Source organism: Danio rerio, chromosome 13 (assembly GCF_049306965.1).
Source record: "Danio rerio strain Tuebingen ecotype United States chromosome 13, GRCz12tu, whole genome shotgun sequence".
In the NCBI taxonomy this organism is placed as follows: domain Eukaryota; kingdom Metazoa; phylum Chordata; class Actinopteri; order Cypriniformes; family Danionidae; genus Danio; species Danio rerio.
In genome coordinates this window covers 41,926,850-41,942,621 of record NC_133188.1, presented here as the reverse complement: position 1 = coordinate 41,942,621, position 15,772 = coordinate 41,926,850, and the positions used below count along the sequence as shown (strand labels likewise).

At 34.7% G+C, this 15,772-nt stretch overlaps 1 protein-coding gene across 18 annotated transcripts in view; it reads right to left on the bottom strand.

Annotated features, from left to right (window-relative positions):
- adgrb3 (adhesion G protein-coupled receptor B3) overlaps positions 1 to 15,772 on the bottom strand; it is a 319,420-nt gene that overhangs the window by 151,193 nt on the left and 152,455 nt on the right. For 8 of the 18 annotated variants that reach the window (XM_068213097.2, XM_068213098.2, XM_073920225.1 and 5 more), the window contains exons 3-5: positions 13,773 to 13,883; positions 9,835 to 9,996; positions 4,641 to 4,805 (exon numbers count right to left, since the gene is read on the bottom strand). In XM_068213097.2, the coding sequence (XP_068069198.1) occupies positions 4,641 to 4,805; positions 9,835 to 9,996; positions 13,773 to 13,883 (438 nt within the window). The remainder of the gene's footprint in view (positions 1 to 4,640; positions 4,806 to 9,834; positions 9,997 to 13,772; positions 13,884 to 15,772) is intronic. The other 10 variants (XM_068213099.2, XM_073920231.1, XM_073920230.1 and 7 more) reach the window with 2 other exon arrangements.

The following is a 15,772-nucleotide window of genomic DNA, read 5'->3' as shown; positions in this document are numbered from 1 at the left end:
AAAGTCTTAGAAATCCCACAGCAATGTCCTGCAATTGCTAAGAACTGTTCATTTTTTCTCTCCATAAAATGCAATAATCTACTCATATTTGGAATTCTTTTTGGAACAGAAACCTCACCTTACAAGGTTAACATTCTTATATTCTGAATGTTTGCTTTTATATAATTTATGCTAGTATTGAAATATTCACAATTTTCACAACACAAGGACAGGACTTCATTTAGAATGCAATCAGGATCAGGACAAAAATGATATATGAAACAGAAAGAGAGGGAGCAAAAAAGAGAGAAAGAAAGAAAAAAAAATCCCATACATCTGGAATTAGGGCTACTGTCAGCCTGAATAACCCCATTAGCCCCGGGGAAAGAAGTAATAATACTGCCTGAGTGCCTTAGATAGCTCACTAACTAGCCAACATGACCCAGTAAAAGCTACTTTTGTACTGAATATTTTAGACTTCCGATGCGTTCGATTGTCATTCAGGAGAAATTTGTGAGTTTTACTCATTGTTTTCCTCACAGGTCAACTTTAAAAAAGCCTCGGACCAAAATATGCACAGCAGAATTTGGCAACAGTGAAAGCTGACGCTACAAAACACAAAACAGAGGTGCAAAGAGAGGCTAATTGCTTCTTTTTTGCTGAATGGGACGAGGCTTTTTAAAGCAAGATGAGACCAACAAAGCTAATCTGTTATAGTTACTTACCTTGCAGTGTATAGAAACTCCCTGTATTTGAAGTGGCTATCATTCACTAGCAATTGTGTGTTTTCTTTCTCGTCTTTTTCTTTAACTTCAGCTTAATGCAAGGTTGAGCCTGAAAAAAAACGTGTTTCTCTCAACCTTGCGGGTTTTATTTTAACGTGGCTGCTTGCAACATGCCAAGAAGCCTTGCGAGCGCATCCATTTCTTCTCTGTCCTACGTAATAAACTATGCCGTAATTGATCCTGTAATGTTCCAGCGCTGGCAGCTGCTGCTTGCTCCCCAGAGCCACCTCCATGTGAGATGAGCTTTGATTCTTTATAGACGGGATCAAACATTGAGGGGCTTCCATGTCAGGCCTAATTCCACCAAATCATTCTCGGAGGACGGTGGCTCACAACCGCATCCAAATTAGTGGAGTGGTCTTCAATTTACAACAAAATTGATTACGGTTAGAGAACGGCTAGAAAAGCAAAAAGGCTCGAGGGACACCAGAAGGCATTGGGTCGGGAAAAGAGAGAGAGAGAATGACTCAGTAGAAAAGAGAAGAGAGGTGAGATTGGCCAAGACTAGATGACAAAGGACAAAATGAAAGACAAAAAAGAGGAGATGAGATAAGAATAGAGAAGATATAAGAAGAGAAAAGGATACAAGAGGAGAGGAGAAAATAAGAGACAAAAGAGACAAAAGAGACAAAAGAGAGACATAAACAAAGAAAACGAGCAAGAGGGTGATGAGAAGAGACAGGACACAATGAAATGAGATGAGGTGAGAAAAGTAGCCATCATGGAAAAAACACAGCAATGAGAAAAGAAGAAGAGAGAAACAATATGAGAGAAGGGAAAATGGGACGAGAATAAAAGAGAAAGAAGTCTAGAAAAGCAGACAAAAAAGTGTTAAAAAAGCATGGAGATAATAAAAAAATTTGACAAGATGAAATAAAAAGAGATGAAACAAAATTAGATGAGATGAGAAAAAAGGAGAAGTGAGAAAAGAAGAAAACAGAGAAAAAACAAGACTTGACAAAATGACATGCAATGAGACAAGACTGGATAAAGACAAATAAGACAATATGAGACAAGATAAAATAAAAAGATGAGACATAATGAGATGAGATGAGAAAAAAGGGAGAAGTGAGAAAAGAAGAAAACAGAGAGAAGAGACAAGCCGTGACAAGATGACGTATGATGAGACAAGACAACATGAGACAAAATGAGACAAAATGAGATGATTAGATAACAATAGAAGAAAAAGGAAGACAAGATGAGAAATGCAGACAACACGGAAAACAGCACAGCAAAGATGAAAGTAGAAGAGAGAGAAAAATAAAAGAGAGGGAGATGTGATGAGAATAAAAGAAAAGAAAAGAGAAAACCACTAGAAAAGAAGACAGAAAGCATGAAAAAAAGCAATGAAAATAAGAAAAGAGGAGACAAGATGAGACAAAGATGAGACCAACTGAGATGATTAGATAAGAATAACAAAGAAGAAAAAGAAGAGAAGTAGACAACAGAGGAGAAAAGCAAAGAATAGATTAGACAAAACAAGACAACTTGAGAAGAGAATAACAGAAGAGGAGAAAAGTAGACGACATAGGAGAAAACCACAAGATAGATGAGACGAAATGAGGAAATTTGAGAAGAGAGGACACAATTTTAGATAAGAATAGAAGAGATGAAGTGAGACAAAATGAGATTGTGATAGAATTGACAAAAGTCAAAAGAGAAAATAGAGAAGAAAAGTACAGAACAGAAGGATGAAAAAGCTATGAAAAAATTAAGATGACTAGATAACAACAGAAGAAAAGAAAAGGAGAGACAAAATGAGAAATGTAGACAACACGGAAAAATACCACAGCAAAGAGGAGAATAGAATAAAGAGAGAAAAATAAAAGAAAGGGAGACGTGATGAGAATAAAAGGAGACAGAAGAACAGGTAAAACAACACTAGAAAAAGGAAAGAATGAAGCACTGAAAAAAAGCAATGAAGAGAAGAAAAAATGAGACAAGATGATGTAAGAAAAGACAATATTAGATGAGGTCAGATAAGAAAAGAGGAGACAGGATGAGACAAAGTGAGATGATTAGATAAGAATAACAGAGTACAGGTGAAAAGCAAACAACAGAGGAAAAAAGCACAGAATAGATGAGACTAAATGAGACAATTTGAGAAGAGAGGACACAATATTAGATGAGAAGAAATACAATGATGATTCAAGAAGAAAAGGAGATAAGACAAGAAACAGAAGAGCAGACAAGATATGAAAAGATCACATGAAATGAGACAAGATTAAATGAGTCAAGATGAGATGATTAGACAAGAATAAAAGACAAGTGGATAAAAGCAGACAATAAAGGAGAAAATAACAGAAGAGATGAGAAAATGCGAGACAATACAAGAGGAGAAGAGACAATATTAGAAAAGGATAGAAGAGACGAGATGAGACAAGATTAGATGAGACTGGAATAGAACAGACAAAAGTCAAAGAGTATAGACAAGAAGAGACAAATGAGACATGTTTTAGCAAGAAGACTGAGGCTAAATGCTCCAAAAAACAATGAAGAGATGAAAAAATGAGACAACATGAGACAAGATCAGAGATTTAATGAGATTTCAGAAAGAAAAGGAGATAAGAAAAGAAGCAGAAGAGAAGAGACAAGACTTGACAAGATCACAAGATGAGACAAGATAGGAAGAGACAAAATGAGACAAGATGAGATGATTAAATGAAAATAGAAGAGAAGACAAGATGATAAAAGCACAGAAGAGATGACACAAAATAAGACAGTATCAGAAGAGAGGAGACAAGTTTAGATGGGAAAAGAAGAGACGAGGTTGGATGAGATAGGAATAGAACAGACAGAAGTCAAAGAGAGATAACAGGAGAAAAGTACAGAAAAGAAGAGACAAATAAGACATGTTTGGCGAGTAGACTAAGTACAAAAAGCTCAAAAAAAAAACAATGAAGAAAAAATGAGACAAGATGAGAAGAGATTAAATGACGATTCAAGAGAAGAGAAGAGAAGAGAAGAGAAGAGAAGAGAAGAGAAGAGAAGAGAAGAGAAGAGAAGAGAAGAGAAGAGAAGAGAAGAGAAGAGAAGAGAAGAGATCACGAGATGAGACAAGATAAGAAGAGACAAGATGAGATGATAAGATGAAACACACAAGACAAGACAATATCACAAGGAGACGAGATTAGATGAGAAGAGAAGAGGCAAAATGAGACAAGATTAGATGAGATTAAATGATCATTCAAGAAGAAAAGAAAATAAGAAAAGAAGCAGAAGAGAAAAGATGAGAGATGAGAGAGATTAGATGAGACAATATGAGACTAGATGAGATAATTAGATGAGAATAAAAGAGAAGACAAGAGGATAAAAGCAGACAATATGGGCAAAAAGCACAGAAGAGATGAGACAAGACAAGACAATATGAGGACAAACGATTAGATGAGAATATAAGAGACAAGATGAGCCAAGATTAGATAAGATTGGAATATGACAGACAAAAGTCAGAGAGATAACAGGAGAAAAGATGAAATGATGATTTAATGATGCTTTTCTCCTCTGTTGTCTACTTTTCTCCTCTTATTCTTATCTAATCATCTCATTTTGTCTCATCTTTGTCTCATTTTGTTTCCTGTTTTTTTTTCCTCATCTAATATTGTTTTTTATCATGTGATCTTGTCACATCTTGTCTTCCCTCTTCTTTTCTGTTCCTTTTCTTATTGCCTTTAGTTTTTTCTTTTCCTCTGCTTCATTGTTTTTTTTTCTTTCCATTCCAGACAACATGAGAAATTTTGTGAGAATAGATGAGAAAAAGAGCATTCAAGCTTACAGTGCAAGAGTAAAGGAGGATAAAAGGAGACAACAGAGCAGAAGAGCACCGATGAGATGATGTGAGAAGAGGCCAGTGAATATGGGAATCTAAAGCGGACAGACCTGGACAGAGGGCAATGTTGCAGAGTTTGCTTTGGGTCTCAGGTCCATCACAAGCTCTCCCTCCATGCTGTGGCGGAGTGCAGATCCGAGTGCGGGTGCGATGACCCCGACCACAGGTGAAAGAGCACAGGCTCCAAGGAGACCACTCTTCCCACGAACCGTGCACTGCCAACAGAGGACAAGAGTTAAGACACATCCACACCGCTCACGACACACACATACACAAACACCCACACACAGCCTCATTCAAATGCAGCAGTGAAACACCTCCAGCACCGACTCTATGGCTGCTCAGTGAGCCTGTTTATCAACAGCTGCTACACAGCCGCAATGAATCAAAACAACTGCATCATTTCCCCTTTTCTTTACAATTTACCTTTCCCAGTACCACACCAATCCACCCCCATCCCGAGCGCCGCGGCTGATGACATTCTTTTGTCTTTTGCGTGATGAAAGACGCGCCGGGAGGCCTGCCGCAGCCATGCCCAATTCGTCTCGCTTCTCTTAGCGTACTTATGAAAGTCCCAGGTGTGTGTTCTGCGCGTGCACTTACTGGGGCTTAATCCAGTCATCAGTGTCAAGACTGCTGGGCACCGCATCCCCTCCAAACGTCAAATCCCCCTCTCTAATGCTCTTACTGTATAATGAAAACTCCAATCCCACTCAAAGAGCATTAATTAAAAACAAACTCTCGTTGAAGCTCTCATGGAAAGCCGGCCTTCGCACGAGAAAAAAAAAAAAAAAACAGCTCAATGACTTCACCATTAACAGGAAGCTTTTTATTTGCTGTTGGACGCCCATCTAGAAGAGATGAAAAGTGATGGTGCCAAATGGTGTCTCTGTTGTTCTTTTGTTTTGTATTTAAAGACAAAAATATTGAGTCGACAAGTGGCTTTTAATTGAAGGGTTGAAGGAAATTCTAGGTTGTTAATTAATACAAATATTAAAGTGTAAATAAATATAATCATCTAACTATTCAGTGTATTTGTGCATTTTTTAGAGGCTAGTTTTTAAAACTAAACCAAAGTTTGGGGTCAGTAGGATTTTTTATTTATTTATTTTTTTAAATGTTTTAAAAAAAGCTTCTCCTGCTCACCAAGACTGCATTTATGTCATCAAAAAACAGTACAAATTGTACTATATATATATATATATATATATATATATATATATATATATATATATATATATATATATATATATATATTTTATATATATATATATATATATATATATATATATATATTCATTTCTTTTCTGCTTAGTCACTTTATTAATCCGGGGTCATGTTTTTATGCAGCGGATGCCCTTTTAGCCACAACCCATCACTGGGAAACATCCACAAACACTCATTCACACACATTCATACACTACGGACAATTTAGCCTACTCAATTCACCTGTATCGCATGTCTTTGGATTGTGGGGGAAACCGGAGCACCCAGAGGAAACCCACGCGAATGCAGGGAGAACATGCAAACTCCACACAGAAATGCCAACTGACCCAGCCGAGTCTCGAACCAGCGACCCAGCGACTTTCTTGGTGTGAGGCGACAGCTCTACCTTCTGCACCACTGGGTCGCCATATATATATTTATTTATATATTTATATATTTATATATTTATTATACATATTTTCAGATTCATTACTCCAGTCTTCAGAATCACACAATCCTTCACAAATTACTCTAATAATTATTATTATTAATATTATTATTGGTGTCACAGTGGGTAGCATGATCGCCTCACAACAAGAAGGTCACTGGTTGAATGCAAGAGTGTAAGGGTGTTTGTGGCTAGAAGGGCATCCGCTGCATAAAACATATGCTGGATAAGTTGGCAGTTCATTCTGCTGTGGTGACCCCTGATTAATAAAGGGACTAAGCTGAAAAGAAAAGGAATGAACGAATATTATTATTATTATTAATAATAGTAATAAAAGCAATAATGATTGGAGTAATAATTTCATTTGAGATTACATACAATTAAAAAGCAGTTATTTAAAATTGGAAAAAAAATTAACAATTTAACCATTTTTTTACATTTAATAAATTCTGCCTTGATGAACAGAATAATTTTCAAAAAATCATGAAAAAAACTGACCCTAAACTTTTGATATATATATATATATATATATATATATATATATATATATATATATATATATATATATATATATATATATATATATATATATATATATATATATATATWWTTCAAATAAAAGCTGTTTTTTAAACATCAAGGAATGTTGGAAAAAATATATCAAGATTTTCACCAAAAAGTAGCATGTTTTACAATACACTTATGCAGTATGCTTACATTATTATGCAATATTTCATGCTTAACCAATGCGTAGATAATCATGAGTCATGTATGACTCATGAAGACACAAAGCATTGATAAAAGCATAAGAAACTTATAGTTAAAGCCAGAATTATTATCCACCCTAAATTACTAGCCCCCATTTATATTCTCCAATTTCTGTTTAACAGAGATCAGATTTTGTTCAACACATTTCTAAACATAATTTAGTTTAGACATAGTTTTAATAACTCATCTCTAATAACTGATTTATTTTATCTTTGCCATGATGACAGTAAATAATATTTGACTAGATATTTTTCAAGACACCTTAATACAGCTTAAAGTGACATTTATAGGCTTAACTAGGTGAATTAGGTTAACTAGGCAGGTTAGGGTAATTAGGTTATTGTTATAAACTTATAATAGGTTATTAAGTTACTGTATAACGATTATTTGTTCTGTAGACTACCTAAAACATATAGCTTAAAGGGGCTAATAATTTTGACCTTAAAATGGTGTTTAAAAAATATTAAAAACAGCTTTTATTCCAGCCAAAATAAAACAAATAAGACTTTTTCCAAAAGACAAAATATTGTCAGACATACTGTGAAAATGCCCTTGCTTTGTTTCACATCATTTGGGTAATATTGGTAAAAGAAAAAGAAGCTAAAAGGGGGGCTAATAAATCTGACCTGAACTGTATTATACTGTATTGAACTGTTTATATCAGCCTATTCTATTGATATATTAATATCAATAAATGATACTTAAGCACCAGTAGAAAACAACAATAGAATACTGCTGTTTTACTGTATAATAAATAAATAAACAAACAAACAACCAAATAAATAAATAAATAAATAAATAAATAAATAAATAAATAAACAAACAAATCAATTGTGGTATTCTTAGAGTTTCATAGATCAATAAAAAACAAAAATAAAACTACTGCAATTTTCTATTCAGCTGCGTATATTATTCTAAATATATTTATTGTATACTGCAAAATGTTAAATGTATATGGTAAATGTGTACTGCAAAATGTATAATGCAAAATGTACTGCAAACTTTATGTGCCGTCTTGCACAGGTGTCAAAGCCAGTTCCTAGAGGGCCACAGGTCTACACAGTTTAGCTCCAACTTTAATCAAACATATCTGATCAAACGTAAGGTAAGTGCAGCAGGGTTAGAACTAAACATTGCAGAGCTGCGGCCCTCCAGAAACTGGCTTTGACACCTGTGATGTATTGGGTTGCCACCCAATAAGGTTATGAAGTAAAAACCAGTTGAGAACCACTGGACTGGAACGAAACATCACTTGTCTTTAACAATACAACAGTATATCAAATATTTCAATCTCTCCTAAAACCAGCTCTGTCTCACTCATCTTAAAAGATGTCCAGAGGGGAACTTGGATTAGCTTGAATGAGTCTTTATTTGAATTTCCTCTCTGACTACACAGTATATGAAACTATAAAGCATGTATATGCATGAAAGCCTTCTGTTCCAGAACAGAACGTGTACCCTAATGCTTTTATTTTGCAGCATAATACAGTAAAATGATGTAAATAAGGGTTGCCCTCCGAAGAAAAGCAATGCTGTGCTCAATTAGGCTGCTGTCCAAGCTAGCCCCGAGGGAGAATAAATGGTTGTATTTGAACATTTGAGAAACATGGTGGTCTTATTTTCAATCCCTTAAGCTCTGGGCTGGTGGTCCAGCCTTATGTCATTTATACGTGTCTCCTAGCGTTTGCCTGATCCGAGACGCTTTAGCATTTTTGAGAAATTCTGCACTTTACAGCGAGCACGTGAAACATCTTTAATCTTGGATGCAAAGCAGCTCCATTAATGTTACTTAAATTTATGCTCACCAAAGTTAATTAGCAGCGTTTATAAATCCTTCCCTCGACGCCGCAGAAAAAATTTACATTTCACAGCAGTTTTAGTGCTTTGGTTACATTTACGATATGGTCAAAGATCGCTATTTATCTTACAAACCGAGTTTAAAATGATGATTTCACCATCAATAACTTCCACACACACACACGCTTATAACTAGCATATGAGTCGGTGAGGTAGGTCTGTATATTTTTCAAGGCGCAAGGCAAAGCTGCACATATATAATACGGTGTAAAGCACATCGATTTAGCCATTTAAAAAGTCTTAAAACAGCTGAATTGCCATTTTTAGAGCTAATGATGTAAACAAAACAAGTCTCTTTTCGTGCCTTTTACTTAAAATAAAAATCCAGTTAGCTTGTGACATAAGTTCAATGCTGCTGAGATAACGTGTAAACAGCATTAATTTACCAATACCAAGTCCTAAAAGAGCTGAACTGCATTTTGATGATAGAGGGGGGAAAAACAAGCCTCTTTTACTTGAAATAAAAATCCAGTTAGCCAGTGACAGAAAGTTCAATGGCGCTGAAATATCGTTGAGCCCAACTCCATTAAGATGGCACCTCCGAAAATGATGAATTAAAGGTCGATACCTCCGGTAATTAAAGATTTTAAAACAAGAGGGTAATTCGGGCCACTCTCCTGGCCTCAGCGGGAAAGATTAGCCTTCTTTCTTCTGCATTTTTTCTTTAGCACACACCAACAAACACTCTCCTAACACGTTTCGCTTTGTGCTGGAATGATGTCAAAAACCGGCAAAGCACATGAAAAGAGCAGAAGAATGAATGAGAAAACAAAACTCAAATGACAGGATGAATGACTAAAATACACAAGTGGAAAAATCAGAGCAGACACAAAGATAAATAATAACAGTACATAATCTGACATAAAAATGTAATATAAAGCAAATGATAGCAAATTACTCTTGTGTTTTTTTTATTGCCCTGAAAGATGGAGGAAGGACAGTCTAGTGTCTGCAACTAACACTACCTGGGCAGGGGGCAGTGTTATTGCACACCCTGGATTCTCTTAAAGGGCCGCTGCAGTGTGATCCGTAAGGTGAGACACATGTTCTTGTTCGCACCTGCGACCCTTGACCGCATGTAACTGAGCAAGAGCTCCACTGGGACCACTCCTCAGCACCAGGGTCACCTGTAGGAGAAGGGTGACACCAGTTAAAAGCAGTAACATGGTCATGTGACACCCTGAGTGGGTGGAGCCAGTAGGAGCAGGAGGGGCCTCACTAAGTTACACACAGTAAATCTTATAGGCTCCAAGAGAAATTGGGATGAGCTCAAAAGGAGCGTCATTGTTTTTGTGGTTTGTTTGATATGATCCTGCATGAATGATTTTTAGCCTTCACTTGTACCGGGATCCTAGAGATCTGGTTTACTGCAGAGTTTAGCTTAAGCTTATGTATACTGAGGTAAAAAATGTAGCAACTTTTAAACTGTCTTTGATTGGTAGCTATTAGTTTGTGTTTAAAATTTAAAATCCACAAAGACAACTTAATATTTGTTAATAGTTTTATTTATTTATTTATTTAAACATTTATTTATTTATGTATTTATTTTACTTATTGATGCATTTCTTTATTGATTCTTTCATTTATTTATGCATTTGTTTATTTATTTATTTATATATTTATTTTTGTATGCATTTATTTATTTACTCATTTATTTACGCATTTATTTATTTACACGTTTATTTTTATTTATTTATTTTCACATTTACTTACGAATTTATTTACATTTATGTATTTGTTTATTTACACATTTATTTATGTATTTATTTACACATTTATTTATTTTGTTTTTTACACATTTATTTATTAATTTGTTTATTTACACATTTATTTATTCATTGTTACGCATTTTTATGCATTTATTTATTTATTTACGCATTTATTCTTATTTTTAATTTAATTATTTACAAATTTGTATTTATTTATTTATTTATTTATTTATTTATTCATTCATTCATTCATTCATTCATTTATTTATTTATTTATTTATTTATTTATTTATTTATTTATTTATTTATTTATTTTGGTTTAAAATTATTTATTCTTTTTACCAAAATTGACCATGTGTCATCATTTTATCCTCATGTCATTCCAAAATTGTGCAACTTTCTTATATTTGATGAATATTTTGTCTGCTTCTTTCCATAAAATATTTAAAAACTATGCAAAACATTACTGACTTTCAAAAAAAAGAAAGAATATTTCTTTCTTTCTCTTTCTTTGTTTCTTTCCAGAGAGAATAAAGAAATAAATTAGGAAAAAGAAAGAAAGAAAGAAAGAAAGAAAGACAGAATTGTCTACTTCAGAAATATATGTAGTCTCTTTCATTTATTTTTAAATTTAGCATTAAATTCTTAATTTATTCCAATGTATATTCCTTTTTAATGCATCACAAAGTAATCCTGGTTTGGAACAACATACAAGTATACATTTTGCTGAACTATTTCAATAATAAAACTATTTATAATTTGCTTAAAAGTATAAAAAATGACGTCTGACAGGAGCAATTTAAAGTTTCGTTTATAAATATAATTTCTAACTTATGGTATGGTTTAAAGCTTAATAACTCATCCAATTTCTGCCGAGAAATATGCATTAAATATTCATTAGGTTATCTCTGAGCTCACTTGAATTTGTTCTCGATCATTAGACATGACATTATGGCATGGTTTCATCGAGAAGTACCTAATACTGTCTATTAAATCATGAACTGACTTCGGACACAACTAAACTCTGCAGGGAAAAAAGGAGATTTCTAGGATTTCCACATAATTAATATTGGCATTAGAGATACTACATTAAACAATCAATCTGCAAATATTTAGATAGATTACATTGACAGACGACAATCAAAATATTAGGAATAATCAATACATCTATTCACATTCAAAGCAGGATCATATCCATTTTACTGTGTGGCCACAAAACGACTATCAAATGGGAGCTTTAACTATTTAACATCCTAAAATACTAACTTCATATGTATATTTAAAAAAATCATGCATGCAACCAACTAGATGAAATCAACTGAAAAGCAAAAGGCAAACAAAACTAATAGATGAGATATATAAAATATGATAAACTATGCAGAACGCATGCAACATGGCTTCTAAAGTTAGAGAATGATCTTTGATGAGAGTTAGTTTTCTGCTAACCATAGTCGCACAGAAGAACAGACCTCTGGCCTTGGGTCTAGACTGCGCTTCGTTCTTTTTTAGATCTCCTGGATTTATGCTAAAGCTTCTAGTCTCTTTGAAGCGAAATCAATTAGAATTGGAGATTGTCAAGAAAAAAAAAAGGAGAAGAAAAAAGAGATGGGGTTGCATTTCCCCAAGAATATTCAGCAGATCACAGCAATTTTCAATGGCGTTGGTCACATTTAAGATGGAAAATCTTTTTCGAATCCAAACAATCAAAGCTGTTAGATGTTCCGTTTGATTACACGGTCCTGAGCTGAAACGTTATGATTTGCCAACTGTAATGTCAATTCAATCATTGGCATTGTTTGCTGGCGTTAGAATACATGATTGCTGAGTAAAGTTTATATAATTGTTGGTTTTAAAGCATAGGCTGCTTTCTGGCAAACACATAGAGATTAGCTTTTTGTGTTTTTATTTTTGTATCTGTTCACTCTGGATCGGCTGTAATTCCCAATGAGCAAATGCATGGCCAGACCAAACTCTAATAAGACATTTGATTTCCAGAGAATTTTGTTTTGACACTGTCAAACATTTAATAAGCGAGAAAATTGCCTCCCTAAAAGCACACGTTATCAATGTCCACAATATAACAATCCAATTGCCATGTAGTGCTGAATAAAGGGATCGCATGAGAAGGGAAATGTCGAAATTAAACATTTAACGTTTTAATTTGGGCTGTCAAAAGCAGTCATGATTAACATTTTTTATTTTGCATAATTAGCATTTTAAGTTCCGTTAAAGTATAATGAGCACATTGGCCATTTATTAACTAAGCCCATATGCTCAAAAATATGGTTGTTTATAAATTGTTTTTATATGTATGTTTATTTTCAGCTAGTACACTCAAAACTGGTTTGTTTGCTCTAACTTCCAGAGAATCTACTGGCATGCCCTTCGGCACATATGGACAATTTTCTCAGCCATTCTCGGAGATTAGATTAGATTGAAAGGTGGATCAACTCTGGATGAAGTGATACAGAACTCAGACAATCTGTAAATGAGCAAACTAAACGCAGGATGAATGACATTCTGTTCAGAATTTCATTTTTAAATGGAAGTAAATGAACAAACACATAAAACGACTGATTGGAATGGAAACAAGGTTGTTAAGGTTTAGTGTGCACAATGATTTGCAACTGAAACGATATTAAGTGCTACACAAATGTCACAAAAGGTGCAAACTTAAAAAAATTAGATGACTGCTTAACGTCCCTCCCCAGAGTAGCTATAAATCATCTTAAAGTACATGCATGGAAATAAATTAAACAGGAAATTAAAAGTTTTACAGGCCTTGTTTGTTTTGGCACTTTAAAAAGGTAATATGTTTAGGGTTATTTAGTCTCTAAACAGCAGGATAACCAGAATGTTTAGTTTTAAATGTTAACCAAATTGTTTTAGAATTTAATTAATTTTTGCTTTAACAATTCTGGGTTATATTTACTGCTTTTGGTGGTTATAAAATAAAATAACTGTCAAAATAAATCAATATTAAAAATTTCCAAAAGGAATTGGCCAATTCTGTTTTCCTCAGTTTTTTTTTTTTCTTGAAGTATTAATAAAGTGGAAGAGGGACAAAAAATAAATATGATAAATAAACATTGTCACTTAAAGGGTGCAGTACAGAAGATAGCATGCAAGTGACTTAAGATGAAAATTAAGTTTAGTTTACATAGGAAAGGAAAGAAGCATAACTATTGTATTACCAGTTTGTGCCATAAATTTAGCAGATTCATCTCGCTCCTGTAGGCCCTTTGTGTCATGTACTGATCTTGGCCGCTGACTTTTTACAGTATGTTCTCCGATCATTCCATATTCTAGGGACAGAATAGAGGTTCATGAAAACTAGGCTTTGATACAAAATCTTCAGAAAGAGAGAGAGAAAAGGGAAAAAAAGAGCTTAGCACAATTCTGGAAACGCAGAGGTGGCTCGCAGTACATGGTTTTAAAACAAAATAAAGGTATATATATATAAAGATAAATATATCACACATGGACAACTTTAACTCGTCATTCTTGTCGTTTAGCTTTAGCCTTTCGAGGAAAGCAAAGAACAGTGCACAGAACGGTTTATCAGTGGTGAGCTGGGAGTATTAATTGAGCTTAGAAGCACAGCTATGACACATAGAAACACATGCAAAATAATCAACTTACATTGGATTTTTAACAAGACGTTGAATTAACCTCCACCCCTCCCCTCCCGAAAACCAAAACAAAAAAAGAGGATCGAAATAAAAAAGAAAAAATGTGTAAGCCATTGGAAAGCCACAGAGGAAGGAAGGAAGGAAGGAGGGTGGCGAGGGAAAGGGAAGGGGTGTCATGGACATGCTAGATTGATCCACTGTTGCCTGCAACAGATCCAGGCTTTTGGAATAATTAGTTAGTTAAGACCCAGAATTAGTAAAGGAATTATGTGCTGTTATATCTAACCGAATATCAAAAGATGAATTATCTCGCAATTGTAAGCTGTATATCACTCACTCTGGATTAATTACATTCGTTTTCGGCACAACAATATGGCTAATTTGTCCTTGTTCTTATCGTAATCAATTAATTCGTTTGTCGGAAACAAATAGTGTCCTGATTCGAAAAGCCTCACTGCGAGCATAATCGCTACCGCTGAAGCTCCCTACATATTTTGGTTGGTCTCAATCCACGTATAAAACCATTGGTTTTTATCTAAAGTTGCAGCAGCGTGTTTCATAGATAGAGCTGAATCAGATCAAAAGCAAGACACAGCCATGCTTCCATTGCTAATTGGGAATTACTTCAATGACGTGAGCAACAGTTCTAATTCAACTTTAACAGAACAAAAAGCCAACAGCGAAAAAAAAAAGCAAGTGAAAAGTCGCTGGCTGTGTATTTTGAAGCTGCATTGAATAAAATGCAGTTACTGAGGATTTCAGGCCTGCGGCTGTAACAGCTATTTGGTCATACACATGTTTATGACTCTGTCCTTGACCCAAGCAGGCCCTTCAGCGTTTCCTTACTCCCGATTTGCTTTCTCCAGTACAACAAAAAAATGATAATAATAAAACAAAAGCATTCAAAACACCACCTCGTCCATGCCCACAGAACATACTGTATAAATTACAGCAATGTCACACTACAGCATAAGTCACAAAAACATTGTTAGTGTGGGTGACAAAGGGCTGTCCTCAAGCAACACATTTTTATTTCTCTGACACCATGCCACAACCGCATCGGAAGATGGTACAAGTGGGAATGTGTGTATGGGGATAATAAATAAGGGGTTTTCTACATTTTTCTCCCCCCACATGAGTTCTGAAGTAGTCAGTTCCATGCAGTCAACTACATCACCCAATAATGAACACACCGGGTAGTTTTCGTTATATAAAACAGGACTTCTCAGAACAAGGGCAAATTTACTGGTTGCATTCGCACCATGTAATCCGTCTGACAGTTATTTTCCTTGTTTGTGAAGTTAGCTTTTGGAGCAAGTATGTGAACTTATTCTGCTTTCTAAAAATGGGAGCCAGTTTATGGTTTGTGTTCTGCCAATCAATGAGTCCAAATTTGCCACCTACAGTAAGTCTGCCTATAAAAAGGGTATTAATCGAGTGGAAAGCCAGTTGTAGTGGTGTTTGAAACTATAGTGGATCCTATTGACTACACTTATTCAATTCCATAATGCACCACAGTACAGTAGCAATGTGCAATCTATGGCTCGACATATTTATTACAT